Below are 19345 nucleotides of genomic sequence, written 5' to 3'. Positions count from 1 at the left end.
ATTTACAGCCCTGCAGGTTTTTTAGATTTTCCCTCTAAAAGACACTGGACACTATTGGTAATTGTCAAAGACCAGTCTTCTCACTTGGTGTATCTCAACATATGCATCAAAGAACAAACCTGTGAAAATTTGAGCTCAATTGGTCGTCGAAGTTGCGAGTTAACTATGAAAGAAAAAAACACCCTTGTCACACAAAGTTGTGTGCTTTCAGATGCTTGATTTTTCGGGGGAAATGACTTCTTTCTCGAAAACTACGCTACTTCAGAGGGAGCCATTTCTCACAGTGTTATGTATACTATCAACCTCTCCCTATTGTTCGTTACCAAGTAAGTTTTTATGTTAATACTTATTTTGAGTAATTACCAATAGTGTCCACTGCCTTCAATTTAAGCCCTATGTTGTTGGTAAGCATTTAGAGGGTAACAAAAGGCCCTGCCCTGCAGTCTTGTGGAATTCCCCTCCAAAATTTGAGCCTTGCACGAGTTGAAGCACTGCATACTCAGAGCCCAAAAATAGACTTAGTTTTGTGATCGGTGATTTAGAGTTGTAGTACACCCCTGCTCAGTTTGTACTCAAGGTTTTTTTTTCTTTCTTAATTAACCCCAATCTTATATACAACTGCACTCACACTTGTTATCATGGAAAATCGGTCAACTGCAACTGTGCACTCAATATTTATGCATCTTCAATTTATCATCTTTGACATGAATAAAGTATGAGAGAATGGTCACGCAAATTGCCTTATCCAAAAAAAAAAAAAAAAAAAGTAAGTATAAATGACTTATTGTACAAACTCTACAGTCAGTTTCTATGGCCGTGTCCGAATTAGCGGCTACAGCTACGGCTACGACTAGATTTCCGCGTCACCATGCGTTGAGGTATAGAGCGTCCTTAGCAGCACACTTAGCAACAGTCGTAGCCATAGCCGTAGCCGCCAATTCGGACACGGCCTATATCTCAGCACGTAGCGTACAGTACGCAATGAGAACAGGATCATACAAACTGCCTCGTCCAAATATAAAACAAGGAATATAAATTACTTATTGTAGCAACTCTGCAGTCAATGTATCTTCTATGTTTCATCTTTGACTGCAACAAAGTAGTGTACACAACAGGGGCCAATTTCAATTTGCTTAAGCATGAAAATAGCTCACCTATTTTACACATGTTACTGGCCAAAATTTCATGCCATATACATTGCTTGTGACTGGTATTTAGCTGTTCTTCACTTAGCATAACAATTGAGTGGAGTCTTGGCCGGTAATCTGATTTTACTAAGCAAGGCTTTATTTGATAAAGCAAAATGATGTGCTTAAGCAGCTCTATGAAATTGGGCCAAGGCATGTAAGCTTCGATTTTGAAAGGGAAAAGGCACCAAGGCATATTCTCCTTGGTTAAAGGGCACCCGATGAGGACATTTTCACTTCTACTGTAGCATTTCAAGAACACCAAGGCAATGACCAGGGGGCATGGAGGCAATCGCCTTTGCTGCCTACGTGAGGTATAAAGCCTGCACAATAAGAACAGGGTCACATTAACTGCCTCATCCAGAAAAAAAAAACAGTAATATAAATGACTTATTGTACATGTAGGAAGTCATTAATTGTGTGTTGGATGGCAGACACCCATCAGTCTGTGTAATAAGCGATCAAGCGTGTCAACTTTGCCCATTGACTTGAGTCATTGGAATAATTGCCGCTCACAAAACGGAACAAAATTCTTCTTAGTCATGCATCTGGAATATGCATCGGGCTTCAAAAGACAAACGCTTTTAAGTGGAAGATGCTATTTGTAGAATTTACCAGACTTACATGTATGCCTGACCAGTTTTATTCTGTTTAACTAGGGACGACACTCTGAAACCTTATAATGCAGGACTCTCCCCATACTATGCACAGCCTATTTTAACCCGCAAATTACAGGCCGAACGCGCAAATTGCGCGCTGATACGTGCAAATGAGGCTGAGACACACAAACTCTTTTTTTTTTTTTTTTTTTTTACTTCAGATCACATTCACACAAAATATCAAGATAAAAACAATACAGAATGCCACAGAATGCACAATACAATTTTTAACACCAATAAAAAAACATCCCAAACACCTTGTTTCATTCGCGGAGATTGCCATCTAACACCTACAATTTGGGTACTATACGTGAAACGCCCTCCAGTTTTTAAAAAACCTGGGGACAACCCAACAATCAGCCTGAAGTACACTCTCCGGCAAAAATAATTTCAAAGATAGATAACTAACTACTGGTAAAGCATTCACTTGTGTACCGGTTAATATTCAACCCAGTCAATAGAGTTTCAAGTACAAACCTGGCTAGTATAATTCTTACACTACACGTTTTTTTCCCTTCTTTTTCGGTCATCTGATCTGGCCCCTGGACTGCGAAGCGGTTTCCCAGGGTAATTCTAGCTCCACCAGGATGCTGTGATTGAAGGAAAGACCCCATACTGCGCCGTAGTCAGACCCTACACTACACCCAGCCAGTATTAACCTGTCATTCACCAGTAATTGCTGTCATATTTACTTATTATTGAAGACTCCGTTTAGGCCCAGTATTAAGTGACCTAGTGTGCATTACATTTCACTTGCGATTTGAACCAAGTGACTGCAGACGTTTATAGAACACTCATCATCGATCACACGCGTTTATAGTAGGTCCTTGCTCTATGTAGCCTAGCCTTCGTTAATTTTGGCCTTTGTCTTTTTAACTACCAACATGCGGCGATTTTGAACCCGTTAACTGCAGACATTAATAAAACAATCTAAAACAACGATCACATGCATTTTATAGGTCATTGCTCCTTATCTGCAGCCATCGTAAATCTTGTCCTTTGTCTTTCATAAATGTAAAGGCATGGGACACTACAAGTATGATTGGTATTTACTCAAAATAACTGTTAGCATCCAAACTTACTTGGTAACGAGCAATGGAGAGCTGTTGAAAGTATACCAACAAAAATGAGAAACGACTTCCTTTAGTTTTTAAGAAAGAGGTAATTTCTCACTCAAAAATTTAAAGGCTTCAAGCCTGAGGTCTTTATAAAAAAAATTAGGCATCTGAAAGCACACATAATTGTGCAACAAGGGTGTTTTTTTTCTTTCATTATTCTCATTGCAACTTTGATGACCAACTAAGTTAAAATTTTCAGATACTTGTTATTTTGTGCATTTGTTGAGATACACAAAGTGAGAAGACTGGTCTTTGACCATTACCAAAGGTGTCCATTGCTTCAAAGGCATAATAATGGAAGGAAAAAAAACACCCTTCTTGTCACACAAAGTTGTGTGCTTTCAGATGCTTGATTTAAAGACCTCACGGGCGAGGGTCTCAAAATCAATTCAAATATTTTACTGAGAAATTACTTCTTTCTCAAAAACTACATTACTTCAGAGGGAGCCGTTTCTCACGATGTTTTACACTATCAACATCTCTCCATTGCTCGTTACCAAGTAAATTTTTATGCTAACATTATTTTGAGTAATTACCAATTGTGTCCAGTGTCTTTAACTCCACTCGTGACATTTTATTTCAACAAGAGTGATTTGGGACGACCAATGCAGAGCCAATAAACACACCTTCGCTATGTGACGACAGCAAACTACATGATAGTGAGGTGCTATGGGACTCGCATCTGAACATGTACCACGGTCTAAGTAGCTTTCAAAGAGTTAAAGTAATGGATTGGCTTCATCATAAATAAACTATAAAAATTTATTATTTATAAGCTTTAGTCTGAAAGCTCACTGATTATAAAGTGCATGCAAGTGTGACTATTGTAATAAAGGAGTGAAATGGCGTTCAAATTGACTGTTGTGTTGTTGGTTTTTATTTTGTTTTAAATAATAATAATAACAACTCTTATTCAGCGCATTTCACAATAACCTTATCAATGCGCTTTACATTAGTGCCCTGGTCATAGGGCCAATAACATCCCTTTTAATGTTTCTAAGTATACAACCTGGGCAACAGTTTAAAGAAAAGGATAGGTAATTCAAAAATAACGGTACATGTAAGGGGTTCACATCGCACTTGTCCTACACCGCGAACAATCGTCCTGAGGATTTTGTCCATCTACAAAACCGTCAAAGTTGATGAAATACAGCGGTGAATGATCTCCTCGTATAGAAGACCAAAATGCTAAGCAAAATAAGTCAGTTACTATTCAAAAATCATCGTTTGCTACACAATATTACCATTCTGTGTGCACAAAATTTGTTCAGTCAAAATATTTTGCTATTGCAAAAGTGTTAGATGAAATCGTTCGCTGTACAGTACACATGCAGCTGTTTATAAGAACCCACAAATCCTTGTAGCTTTTTAAAATTCAGCTGCCACAATCAAAATAACACCAAAGCGAACAGGCACAAATCCTTGACTACAAATTAACACCTTTTTGTCAATGAAAAGGTGTTTATTGCCATTAATGATTCCCAAGCGTTTACCTTCCCTTTAAAAAAGGAGTCAATGGAGTATTTATGTAGACACAACACACAGGTGGGCTATCAAATAGCTCTCTCATTATTCATCACGGACATCACCTGAGTGTCACATGAACCAGGGGGTACCTGATGTCATTGTCTCCAAGCAGACTGTGAGGAAATTCAAATATTCCGGCTCTCCCGACCAGTAATTCAAACCGGTTTGGCATTGTATGTAGATTAATGCATCGTAAGGAAGTAAGGACCCTGCTGTTTTTGCCATGTGATGGTCAGGATTTAGGTTGATTCAATGGCATGATCTTACTACAAAACAGACCGGTAAGACATTGTCTAGTTACATGAAAAACCACTGTGGGTTAGTGAACATCTTGTCAAGTTGTCCTGTGGTGTGGCCACATGAAAAACTTGTGGGCTATTAGCATGATTAGCCTGAAGCCATGTCTGGGTGTCCATCTGGGTGTCTATTGGACACCATAAATTTAAATTTGGACACCCTATTTTAGCTGTAGTGTCCTGAACTTTCCTCATGAAAGTACCTCAATACAATGTGCATGTGACAGAGAGGAGCCCCTAAAAGTCTATTAAAATAGGAAGAATACCAATTGCTGAATTAATCTTTGAACATTTTATTTTATGAAAGCCGTAAAAATTTGTTAATACATGTAGTCGGAGATTGTTTCATACCCGCGACTCTTTGAGTCTCTAATTACACCTATTTCAACCCTGTGAGTTTAATAATATCAAATTACAAAACTCATCAGCAGTAGGTGTAGAGCTGTAACTGACAGGCAAAAGTAAAAAACACCATTTGCACTAAACAAAAAAATATTTTAACACCTTCTTGAAATTATGTGTCTCTTCTGATGGTTAAATGTAGTACTAGAAGATATAAATATCAATAATTCAAAACAAATCTGTTTTTATTATAATTTGTCTTCTCTTTTTAACATTTTATGTCATGAGGCTGGCTGGTTTTTTTTGTACACCTGTCCTGGGAATGATTTTGTTCAGCACGTTTGTATCCAAAGCTGGTGTGTACATGTGCATGTACGTTGTAGGTTAAAGGAACACGTTGCCTTGGATCGTACGACTTGGTCTATAAAAAAGCGTTTGTAACCATTTGTTATAAACTGCATGTGGTTGGAAAGATGTTTTAAAAGTAGAATACAACGATCCACACAAATTTGACTTCCATAAATGGCCGACCGTGTTAGTTCGCGACGTAAAATGAAAACCGTGCAATTTTGAGTGATACTTGTGTGGATCATTATATTCTACTTTTCAAACATCTTTCTAACCAATATGCATTTCATAACAAACGGTTTCAAACGCTTTTTATAGACCAACTCGTCTGATCCAAGGCAACGTGTTACCAAACACACATTCCCTTATCACTAAATAGTGGTTTGATTGGATCAGCTACAGTCATGGTGCTGATGTGAAGGGTTTTAAACAGCATGAGATTTGTTAATATTAAAAAAAATAAAAATCGCAGTTAAAAGCTTAATATTTCCAGTACAGATTGACCACTCAGCACCATGCCATGGATACCACCCTGCCTCCACACCATGTGTTACTGGACACTGTATTATTTGATTAGCCACTGAGTCATGACAAGTACACTGTGCTTGCCTGTCAATAATTTAGGCCGGGTAATACTAAAACGTGTATTATACATAAATTACTGGACTGTAGTGTGTACCAGCATGGGCTCAACACTCCATGCCATTGCCTGATATCAGATCAGATCAATTTTGTTTTCAAATTAAAGGCAGGGGAATATTTTTTTGGTAATTTTCAAAGACATTGGCACAATTTCATGATAGTTTAGTAGCTACTTTTAAGTACTACATAATGTACATGTACGTTGTATACCCTGCCTTTAACACGGTATCGTATAAATTCATTTACATGAGTATGTTGTGTATGTATGTCTGCATTTTTTAGAGCAAGTGATTAAAAATGTTGGTGGGAACATTGTTGACATTTTACGTACATGTAGTTCACATTAAACCTGTACACGTACATTTTTGTACAGTGTGTAATTGCCTTTTTGTACCAGAACATGTACGTATGGTGTACTGTATTACATTCTCAAAACAAAATATTAATAATTGCAGGCTCAGAATTAGGTCGTTAGTCCAGTTTGAGTTGATTTCAGAAAATTGCTTTTTGCATATTTTGAGCTCCTGGGAATTTGGGTCCATTGACAATGATTGATCTGAAGTGGTCTCCAAAGTAATTGTTTGCAGTCCTAGAAATCCATCTTTAATCGGGCAAGGCCATTTTTCATTATTGGAAAGAGCACTTTGCATTGGAAAAAAGTTTACTCAGTCTATGAGCAACTTTTGATGGGGCACCAAGGCCAAGACCAGGGAATATTGGACAACAGAGGCCTATTTGGCAAAACGACATGATTCACTATGGAAGAAAAATATTCATATGTGGATTCTTCAAACTTATGTTTTCAAATTGCAAACTCAAGTTTTCATATATCACAAAGTAAATACGTAATTGCCCTTTTTTATCAATAGCGATATGAAATTGCAGTTAACAACCGTGTAGCACAGAGTGGACATTGTTCTATGGATGATTAATTTTGAGTCATCTACATATGACTACGATGACCGCGTACACAATATTTTTGATGAGGAACACTTGCAGGATAATTTTTGTACCAAACCAAACTACTGTTTGTTATTTTATGCATACAGTGTATTATGGTGAGAATACGAAGTGAGAAGACTGGTCTTTGACAATTACCAATAGTGTCCAGTGTCTTTAAGAAGGGGTGTGTTGATGCACTTATCCATCAAGACAAGACAAGACAAGACTAGAATGCATGGGGGGCCCCTTTCAGTTTCTCACCATCATGTAATCTCTGGTGAGCCAGATTTGCACACAGTGTAATGGGAGTCGCCATGCAGTATAATCCATGTAATGCTCATTACTCTAGACACCTTGCTCTACATCATACATGAGACCGGATCACCATTAAAGTCCTGTAGTTTCTAATGCAATGCAGTAGCATTACAACATCGGCGGTATACAGTACATTCCGTACTAAAACCCAACGGGATTGGTTTAATAGCAATCTTCTATTTAAGCCGATTTCGCAAGACGGGCCGGTGGAGAGAATTAATTGGCAGGCTCATAAAAAATTGGCTCGGGTACTGGTTTCAAGGATGTGCATAGTTTAATGATAAGGAGAAATAAAATTAAAATAATTAGGACTGCTTGATAAATTATACTGGAGGTCACACTTTATCTGACCAGAATAAAATATGAGGGAAAGCTTATTAAGGTGTTGTTTTTGGGATGAGTTAACTAATTTCCATTCTAAGTTTAGTTTTTTAATAAGCACATCATCCATCCAATGAAAATCGTCCCATTATTTAGCAAAACAAAGAAAAACATTTCTTTGTAAACTAATTTTAAAGGGTTATTTTCATTTTATACATGTGTTTGTACATGTATCGGGTCAAGTTGATAATGACAAACCTACTGTAAAATTAAAGCCTACCTCATGTGCGTACAATACACCTTGACCCTTACTGAATTTAACCTCAAGTCCATAAACGGAAAGTATGGTCTAATCTCTGTAACTGTGCCAAGGTACAAAATGCAGGGTCAATATTCTACCAGTAGCAGTAACCACAGACTCCAGAGTCCATGGGTCATACATTGTTCCTATATATTCCTCTGATACTTAGCTTGCCTGCCATCTATAGACAATGTATGTTTACATTCAAACCGCCCTCTGTTGACAAAACACTATATACGTCATGTTTCGCCGGGCACTGAGTTGCGTAGTCATAGTAAGATTGCGTACACTTTCTAGCTGGCTGCCAAAATACAAAGGTTTTGCCCGGTGGTATGCGCGCGAATCATGTTATGGTTTTCGTGTGACGTCAGAGGTCACATGGTCTATAGGCCTACATGTTTTTTGACATGGTATTTAGGGGCTGGCTCAACACTGCTGAACATAACCCAAGGTGTATGCACATGACATGCCATCCAAACTCACAAACCCCCATTGAGAGCTCAGGAAAATAAGCTAGGAAAATCTACATTATTTGTAATCCTGACCATACCGACTATCAAATAAATTAAATCACTACACCCCCCCCCCTTCCAGGCTTCTGGATGTTATGGAAGAAGGAAGTCTTCTTTAAAAAAAAAGATATACATATTTGTTGCTAATCTTAAAGGCATGGACACTATTGGTAATTACTCAAAATAATTGTTACCCTAAAAACTTACTGGTAATGAGCAATGGAGAGCCTTTGATGGTATAAAACATTGTGAGAAACGGCTCCCTCTGAAGTAACATAGTTTTTGACCAAAGAAGTAATTTCTCAGTCAAATATTTTACTTCAAGAAGAGACCTTAGCTGAGGTGTGAATTCAAGGCATCTGAAAGCACAAAACCTGTGCGACAAGGGTGTTTTTTCTTACATTACTCTCTCCCAAGTTCGACGACCAATTGAGTCCAAATTTTCACAGGTTAGCTAATTTGTCCATATGTTGAGATACACCAAGTGGTCTTTGACATTTACCATAGGTGTCCAGAACCTTTACCCCCCACCCCTTAAAAAAAAATGAATGAAACGGAGTCAACAGAGGCCACGATCTCTGTTGCCCTGGTCTTGTCCTTGGTGCCCCCTTCAAAAGTTTCTCAAAGACTCTAATAAGAATTTCCCATGAAAGTGCCCTTTACACAATGGAAATGCCCTTGCCCTCTCAATGGTCCAGGCCTGAATTGTGCAAGTTAACCATTAGTGTAGGTTGGTTGTACAACAATGCAAGCCTAAAAATAATGAAATTATGGCACCCACAGAAAATACTGTAGTGCCCTTTGCTTTTGCAACGGTGACCTTTGCAAAATTCCAATACAATTTTAAGCGCCCCTTACCAGAGGACAAATTCCCTGTGCCCCTTCAAGAACAAATTTCAAGCCCTGAAAATGTATGATGTGTCTTCAAGAACAAGAGGAAATGAATAAATTTACTCTTCCAAAAAGTAATTACTTTAAAATGGCATGGCAGTCTTTTTCAATTCACTACGTAAAACCCTTGCAATGCAATTTCTATGCATCTGTCGTATACTATTACTGCCTATGCAAATTAAATTGACTGCATTGTTGACATCAGCTTATAATGGTAATTCCAACCAACTGGACAATAGGCTGGGATGGGGAACAGGTTCAACCAGCTGTTTTACAAAGATGACCTCGTTCAACTCTTATTGTACAACAACGGTTGACAATATGACATTGTTCTCCGAACAATGGGAATACGCTGCCTGATAGCAACTATCTTGGCATTCCGCTATAAATGAATTTTTACGGACACACAAAAGATGTCTTAATACAACTTTGGTTACTTTTAAATAACATGTTTGAAAAAGCATAATTCATTCATGATGAAGTTGAGGTTTTTCATAGCATTTCCAGCTTTTAGTAACCCCTGGAGTTATAGATTCCAATGAGCTTCTGGGAACAGTGTCATTGGCACTACATGTACCATGTAGATCAAAGTCATGATTTATTTACATCTGAAGAAGAAACAAGCAATTTGATTTCACCGAGCAGCCCTACAAAGGTATGAAATCAGATAGTATCTGAAATTTTACATCCCTCTGTCCCTGGAAAACACTGGGCCCTGCTTACCGCCGAATTCTGCGCTTACAATCATGATTCTCTGCCTATGTGCAAGCGCCGAATTTCTGCGCTAGCCTTGTAAGCGTAGAATCCCTAGTAACGCGGAGTACGCACGCGCAAAAGGCAAAATTGGCCGACTCACCCGTGAAATAAGCTTGCCGTCCGTAAGCACAGAATTCCCCGCTTCCATAAGCACCGATTCTGTGCTTATGGTAAGCAGAGCCATGAAATTTGGGCCCTGGTCTTGCAAGTCCAAAATTCAATGTTTGAAATCAGTTAACAAAACATTAATGTTTTTCAATATATTCTCTTGACAACATTAGTAGTCTACTGTACATAGTACAAAGAGGGATACTGTAGAGTCCAAAATTCAATGTTTGAAATCAGTAAAAAACAGTGTAGTTGTTTTCCCACTGTTTTTTCTTGACTGTGATTCTGAGGGATTTTAAAGCGGCAAATTACACACCTTTGTTATTATGTGTACGTTGTACACTGCTAAAAATGGTATTCTTGAAACACATCTTATTTTGAGAATATATTTCTTGTGTCACTCCCGAGAAACTTTTTCTAGGGAGTGACACAAGAAATATTTTTTCAAAATGAGATGGTTTTTCTTATTTCAAGAAAACCATTTTTAGCAGTGTAGGTGTTGGTTCACAACAATTGCACAGCATGGACTTGCCAATATAATCAGTGAACAATTTCTCTTGTGTATTGTACATGTAGCATACAAAAAGTGCATCAAGTTCTAACTCCAATCACCATTTGCACTCAGTAAGCCTACTACATGTAAAATGTATAAAGTACCAATCAGTGCACTAAGTACATTAGGTCTATAAATAATTTGCTATGCAAAATTGTTTTGACAAAATCGTTCCCTGGATGTTACCACATGCTCTGAAACGACACCCAAGAGGCATACATTTTGTAGAAATGGAATGCACACAGTAAACACGTAGTCTTTTTTATTTAAATATTTTCATATTAAAACTAGCAGCTGACATTCTACTATGTGTTGCAGGCAAAAAAAATGTTATCCAAAGGAATGTTGTGCATTTCATACGATGATCATCACGTTGGTTTCAATTTGGCTGTAATTTTTCTCTCTACGCTAGAATGAACTTGAGTTGACACAATCTACATTTTGTACATTCACTGGTAATACGCTGTATGCTTAAGGCTTCCCATCCAATTGCAAATGATACTTCCTGGCTGCAAGACAAGAGAGCTTGCCCGGTACTCGGTAACAATCCATGTTCGTGTTCGTATCAGCGATATGTATAACATGTGTCAGAGACCCCAACATTTGCAACTTGCAATCGAGGAGATATTTCAGGGGTCAAAATTAAAGGTATTTTCATGGTAGTCAGCAGGGCTAGTAACCAAGAAGTTTTAATAGCCCTGATGAGATTTTGGTAGCCTAAAAAACACATTGAGTCACTGCACACAATACACCATCAGCACAGTTCATTGCGGTTTGTGATATTGATATTTTCATTATTTTCCCACTTTATTAACATTTATAAAACAATTGAAGTTCAAAAATACGAAGGTTTAATTTGCCTTTAAGTGTGCATCATTTACTCTTACAGTCAAATGTAACATACATGTATCAAGTATACATTAACATAAAGTGCAGTCAAGCTTATAAAGCAAAGTTTTATTCTATGACTTCATGCAAATTACCCGGTCATGAGTCATGTCGCAAATATGCACTGTTAGTTTATAAAACAAATGACCAGTTATGAATAAAATTACATACACCGAACACTGCACATATTTTGTGCATCATGCCCGTTATGTAACAAGGTAGATTTACACATCTCCTAGTAATTAGTCATTCGGGTTATCTTGTTCCACATGCCTCAATAATCAAACACAGATCAGGGTTGCCATTAATGTTTTTCATTTTCTAGACAGCGGGACAAGATAACTTGTCAATTTCCATACGCAGATCCAGGGATGGGGGGGGGGGGGCAGTAGGGGCCGGTGGGGGCCGAGGGAACTCATTACTTATTGTTTGTCTTAATGAACATTCAGGCCTGTATACTTTCGCTTTTGAAAGGGGAAGGGCACCGAGGCCTTTTATCTTTAGTAAAGGTCACCCTTTAGAGAAGTTGTAAATTCCTACTGCGACCATTTCAAGGGCAGGCCTAGAATTCCAGTGAGGCCACGAAGGACATGCCCTCCGTTGCCCTGGTCTTGGCCTTGGTGCCCCTTCAAAAGTTTCCCTTAGACTTAAATATTTTCCAATGGAAGTGCCCTTTGCAAAATGAAAATGGCCTTTCCTCTCAAAGATGAAATTCCAGGCCTGCATGGGCAACAAGGCAATGACCAGGGGGCATGGAGGCAATTGTATCAGTGAAGTACGTATCAGGCCTGAACATTCCATAAATGTCTGTTTGTACTTTCATGTGTCTAGCTTTAAGTATGAATGAAGTGATACATCCATTGTATGACTGAGAAACTCGGTCCAAAGTTCACACTAACCTACCATTGAAGACCGGTATTTGCTTTATGATCTGACCATTGATAAAAAATCACACTCACATACAGAAAAATAGCATTTTCAAGTGGACACACAGTGACTCTGAAAGTAAACCACACTTTAGGTTTTAAAGTCTTAAAACAATTTCAACCATGTTGTTTTTTCATCTTAACGCTCCTCCCAAAGCAAAACACAACAATTAACACAATGAACAAGGGATATATATCCATGGAGTCATAAAGGTAGTAGAGCTATTTCTTGATGCAATCTTCGAATGCATGATTGATTGTATGTACAATGTATGATGATAATTTTTCTCTAGTGTGCGCCAGTGTTAATTGCACCTGCTGGTTATGAATTAAATATCGTACCGGGCGCAAACTGTACATTGATGGCGTCAGCGTTCATACGTAGGTGTACAGTAGGTGCACGCTAACACTTGTCAATTTGGTTAGAGCGGAAATGACATCAAATGAGAGCACCAACTGATGTTATTTGACATGGATTGCAAAGGGGTATAACAAACAACATGATATGGTTTTCCCCAAGTGTTACAAGTTACAATATGGCCATTTTTGAAACCACGGCTTCGGCTCCAAATTTGGCACAGGCTAGCTTGGCCCCGCGTTTGTTTTGACAATACTGCACATGCTTTGCTTACGCGCCCAGGTCTTTAGGCGAGAGGAGGGAGCCTGAAGCTGAAGCCGTGGTTTCGAAAAGGGCCTATGTACTCAATGCTTCTCAGGTTCTGAAGAAACAAAAATCCATATTTTTAGGCATTTCAGGCGGGATTCGAGCCCTCCACCTTGAGCTTGTGTACACGGTTTAAATTAGAAAGGGGGGGAATCCGCAAGATTGGTTACACACAAAATGTTTACTGGACAAAATCAAGGTTTTTGTAAGGCCCGAATTTAAATGAGACAAGGAAAATACACAAAGCGATTCAACATTTGAACCGTTTACGGTAAAGTACAATGACTAGGCCACTAATTTAAAGCGCATTGATACGGTTCATTGTGAAATGCACTGATAAAAGAATTTGTTATTATTATTATCATTACGCAAGCTCAAGGAGACGACGAGTGCGCTTGGACTCAAACTCTGCCAATCAGAAACATCTGAGCTTGAGCAAGTTCTATACAGTGCAGATTTATATTCATTTGTACTCTGGCTAAGCATTCTTCAACACAACAGAAATTGAAGATATTTTATCAGACTGAAACACAACCAAAGACCACCGGACTTGTCAAGCCATGAGTTTACTGGCGGAAAGGGCTAGGGGCACCAAGGCATTTCCCCCTTGGTAGAGGGCACCATGTATGTATGAGGAAATTGTAAATTTTAACTGGAGCATTTCAAGGGCACCAAAGCAATAACCCTTTTTGAGATATGGCGGATGCAATGCTACAACACTATTGGGTTTGGGTAAATTTGTGTGTATACACCCAAACTTAAAGGAACACTTTGCCTTACATGGAGATCGGACGAGTTGGTCTATAAAAAGCATTTGTAACCGTTTGTTGTAAAATCAATATGGTTGGAAAGATGTTGTAAAAGTAGAATACAATGATCCACACAAATTTGCCTCGAAATTGCGTGGTTTTCCTTTTCCTTTGCGAACTAACACGGTTAGCCACTTATGGGAGTCAAAAAGTTTACTCCCATATATGGCCGACCGTGTTAGTCGACGAGGTAAAATGAAAACCGTGCAATTTCGAGGCATGTTTGTGTGGATAATTGTATTCTACTTTTACATCTTTCTACCCATGCATTTTATAACAAACGGTTACAAACACTTTTGAAAGACCAACTCAACCGATCCAAGGCAACATGTTCCTTTAACAATGACCAGGCCTGCACTGGCTGTGACGCTAAAATTCTTGGGGCTGTGTCAATTTTGGGCCCTAGTGTACTGATTGCTGTTTGTTGACATTACAAGGATTATCCAAGCTTCATTAGTAACAAGACTTCATGGCACTTACTTTCCAATGATTTCACACAGCTCATACACATCGTCAAACAACAAATCTTCATCTGTCATCTTGCAGACCAACTTCTCACTCGGAAACCTCAAAAGTCAAATTATGTAGAGCCTCTGGAATGGAAGAGAGACAATTGATGCAAATTAGTGAGCATGTCGTTTTGTTAGCAAACATTTTTTCAGTTAAATGTTTTTGCTGTACACTATACAGTTGAATGAGCTAATAAAGGTCACAAAAGGTGTTTAAAGCCTAGTTAGTACTTGTCGCGACCTAGAGAAGCGAAGAGAGTTCCCTTGCGACAGAATTGGAAAACAGTGTGTACCAGATTGCTACATGTAGCATACCACCATACGTAGTGTTTGCGTATCGTTATTTTGATGTGCATCTGCTTGAAATTTGCTTCTGCATGAAGTATGAATTTGACATTACGGTTGAACTTAATCCCAAAGTGAGAATGAACACACCAATAGGCCATTTTCATGTCTGATTTAATACTTCTCTTGTGTAAAAAAAAGAAAAAGGGCTAGGGAAGAGTCCCTTCGTTTCATAGAAGGGCAATGCTTTCAGGGAGGTTTTCATTTCTACTGGGGCATTTCAAGGGGCTGAGCACAGCTATGGCCTAGAGCAAATGTTTTTCCTTTTTAGGGGGGCATTTTTTCTAACCAAAGTAAAATGGCACGCCAACTTGGTGGTGGAGTAGTGGTTCCTGTAGCAGATGAGAATAATGCAAACCCATTAATTAACGATGTGCACACACACACTGTCGTGTCAGATCAAATGACCCCAAAACAGGAAAGTACCCAATCTTATCTTTTTCATTGATAAGAATGTTACAAACTCAGATAGAGGTGAATTCGGCATTGTTCCTTAATTTTGGGCGTATGTGGCTGCAGGATTGTATGTGTACTACTATTTTGAGGTTGGCTCTGCTTAGCAACCCCACGATAGTGGAATGAACCTCATAAGTTCTATGAGTTTATTGAACAGTGCTTACAAGAATTGTAGGCCAGCATAACTAAAATAACAGTTTGTAGAGCTATTCCGATATGGAATATTTCCATATCTGACTGACTGCCAATTTTTCAATCAATAAATAAGAAACAAACTAGTATTTTATATAGACAAATGAGATATTGCTTTTAGAGATAATGAGTAAAACGATGGCAGGCGATACAAAAATATTGCTTTTGTCTTTGAAATAGCTCCATCAAACCACCAGGTCAAAAGAATGACACCCACAAAAAAATGACAACCATAACATGATTAACCAAGTCCAGATTCTGGTAAATGTCAACCATTTCTAAAAACAAAACAAAATTTACGATTTTCTGAAAATATACAAAAGTATGACTAAATCGACAACCTATGATGATGCACCATGATTCACAACAATAATTAATTGACACATCACTGTTGTGTCATTCATTTATTTTATAGGAATTAAGGGTCGGGAGTTCTAACAAACAATCTCTATTCCCATGTTCTAACTTCTACATAACAATACTAACGTCATGTATGCACAGGCAAGCCAGTTGCTCAATTTCGCGGCCGTCACACAACGAAAACCTAGCTAATTTTCTTCCATATGGGAACACTTAAGATCAAATCAAACACTCACCTTTAATCGAAATTATCTTATCTTCCACACACCTTCATAAGAAGTGAAATGTATAGAGCAATTCCAACAAAAGCAGTTATTTCCGACGTAAAATCGCGGCACACACAGACGAATTCTGGATAGCACCTGAAAGCCGTACCACGCATGCTCCATACGTGCAAGGTCAAGGCTTCACCGAAGCGCGCACAAACGATAGGGCGAGGTTTGGCGTAAATGAATACCGCCCCCTCGTGTTTAAAGCGTCACAAGTTTTTCACATCCAACCAAAACAAAACTGGGGAGGGGGTACTTTTTTACGAAGGGATTTATTATAAATCAGCTTACACCAGCTTATAGTTCATGTAAACTATAGGGATGGTAATTATCCCCAAAATAAATGGATTTATCTGTCAAGTGGCTGATTACAAAGTTTATACCAATCCTCTAGAGAAATAAATGTTTCTCCTTGCCCAAAGACTTGTGTAGGCCTGACTTAAGTCTTTCTTCAAATAATGCCCTTGTTTTGTGTCGGTGAAATTTTGTTAAAAACTTATAATGCCTCTATGAAATTGTAGCCCCTAGCTTTATCTGGAAACTGGCTGATTACAAAGTTTATACCAATCCTCTAGAGAACTCCTTACCCAAAGGATTTTGTAGGCATACTTAAGTTTTTCTTAAAATAATTATAGCCCTTGTTTGTGTAGCTGAAACTAATTTTTGTTGAAAATTGTAAAATGCCTTTATGAAATTTTAGCCATTAGCTTTACTGGCTGATTACAAAGTTGATACCAATCCTCTGGAGAACTCCTTGCCCACACGATTGTGTAGGCCTACTAAAGGTTGTTCTTAAAATAAAGCCCTTGTTCGTGTAGCTGAAACTAATTTTTGAAAATTTATAATGCCTTTACGAAATTTAAGCCTCTAGCTCATGAAATATTATAGGGACCATTGTCTAAAAAACTTTGCTTTGACAGATTCCTCCGGAGTACCACCTTTTACTCTCATTAATTTAATTTTTTGGCCTTGAATATTAAACAGAGGTCACAGCCTCTGTAGTCCTAGTCTCGGCCTATGTTCTCCATTAAAAAAGTTCCATAGACCATTAAATTTTCCAATACAAGTGCCTTTTGCAAAATGAAAATGGCATTGCCCTCCTTAAAAATTATATTTCAGGCCTGTCAGTAACATAGAATTGTTTGGTGATTTCACTTCCTTTGGAACAAATAAACCTTCAACATAAAACTACATACTTGTTTGTGAGAGTTTGTGAAGTTCACTGTATGAAATCTCAAGTCTTATCAAAATAGGCTTGATGCTTTGTTGCAAGGGCAAGGTAGTTCTTTGTAAAAATCGCTGGTTCATACTACTATGCAACGAATGTTACCATGCATTAGAGCCATTGGATAGTATGGGGGAAACTACCAACATGGTGGGAGCACTAAATGCTGGGCCCAATTTCATAAAGATGTTTTAAAAGCACAAAATACTGCTTGACAAATTTCTTTGCTAAGCAAAAACTGAGTGGGGCACCTGCCACAACAATGCAAACTTAGTTCAATTTTGGCTAATAACCTGTTCCTGCTAAGCAATATTATTCTGTGCTTAGCAGGTCTTAATGCTGCTGGTTTTTACGAAATTGGGCCCAGGTTTAAACCTTCATAAAGCCACCTCAACAAGTGCAAGTATGAAAAGCGAAACTCCTAAAACAAGCCCACAAAATGAAACAGGATACACCATGCTGTTTTAACCCATTATTAATAGTTCGCATTCCCCATATTTAAAGGTGTGAAGTTTAACCCAGGGGGGCAATTCAGTTATAACCAGGGGTCAGAGACGTTGCCAACACCAGGGTCTGAAACTAAGGCTCCAATTAAGAGGTATGTTGAAATGATGGCATTTGAACCTTTTGGTAACCCCTGGAGTTATATCTATTCAGGGAGTTTGGGGGGAAAGTTTTGTAGATCGAAATACCCCTATTTAAGAAAATAAAAGGTACCTTTTTCCCAGCAGGCAGGTGTTTAAAGGTATCATAAAACAAAATACTTAATCCTTTGTGAAAAACAATTTACAATATTCAGCATATAAACACATTGTTGTTATTTTGTATCGCCACAACCGATATCAGCTTTTGCTATAAAGTTTTAAGATACAGTTGTCTTATATAGACAATGTGACCTGTTTACATTCAAACCGCCCTCTGTTGACAAAACACTGTTAATACGTCATGTTTCTTCAGGCAAAAAGACGCGTAGTCATGTTAATAGTGCATACACTTTATAGCTGGCTGCCAAAACACAAAGGTTTTGCCCGGCGTTATGCGCGCATATCATGTTATGGTTTTCGAGTGACGTCAGAGGTCACATCGTCTATACGACTTCATTTTAAGTTTTTTTTAACCTTACCAATCATTTATAATACCTTTTTTTAAAGTTTGAAAATCTGAAAGTTTGTCATCAATATTAAAGTGACTCACTAAAATCAGTTTGCGTCAAACACTTTTAATGATCACATCTAAATGAAATACATGAATGCTTGTAAAAATTTATGAAAAATTTAATAATGAAGCAAAACTTGTTTGACACAAAAGTATAAAAGTGAAAAACATACAATAGTCCATCTTTCAAAATAATTATGGTACACATTAATTAACTTCTATCTTATCAAGTCCACAGACACTTAAAAAAATGTGACCCGCTACGTGAAAACGAGTCAGATGTTGACAATTTCAAGGATTGAGTTATATGCATGGCTGGAAAGAACACATCAGCAGCAGTAATTTGGTATATGTCTAAGCTTTGGGGTGTATCGCGTTGCTGAGTTACTTCCGTTTGAAATTAGCCAAAAATTTTCTGAAAAACGAATTACAAGTAAAGTGATGTTTTAAACTACCATTTCGCGCAAAAGGATATATATATAAGACATAAGTTTGATCACACAGTTGTTGTATTCATAGCTTTATTGCCTTAAAGTAAGTTTTCTAAAGGTTAACATTGCAAATATAGATCTTATAAAGTGCTAAAAAAAAATGTGTTTTGCAATTTGTATCTTGATTACAAGTCGCATCCCCTTAAGGTGATCCGCTGGTTGCCGGCCACATCCCAGGTTGTATTGAGTGCGATCCCTGGCTACCTGGCACCTTCAATTAAATAGGGAGACCGCCAAC

General features: G+C 38.1%; 1 protein-coding gene across 1 annotated transcript in view; it reads right to left on the bottom strand.

The window, feature by feature from the left end:
• The window catches only part of LOC117298289 (peripheral plasma membrane protein CASK-like), a 127885-nt gene extending 111549 nt beyond the window's left edge, over positions 1-16336 (bottom strand). The window contains exons 1-2 of the mRNA XM_033781443.1: positions 16204-16336; positions 14586-14698 (exon numbers count right to left, since the gene is read on the bottom strand). Coding sequence (XP_033637334.1) covers positions 14586-14644 — 59 coding nt within the window. The 5' untranslated portion in view covers positions 14645-14698; positions 16204-16336. The remainder of the gene's footprint in view (positions 1-14585; positions 14699-16203) is intronic.
• Positions 16337-19345: the final 3009 nt, after the last annotated feature.

Source organism: Asterias rubens, chromosome 13 (assembly GCF_902459465.1).
Source record: "Asterias rubens chromosome 13, eAstRub1.3, whole genome shotgun sequence".
Classification (NCBI taxonomy): domain Eukaryota; kingdom Metazoa; phylum Echinodermata; class Asteroidea; order Forcipulatida; family Asteriidae; genus Asterias; species Asterias rubens.
This window is presented reverse-complemented; position numbering and strand designations above follow the sequence as displayed.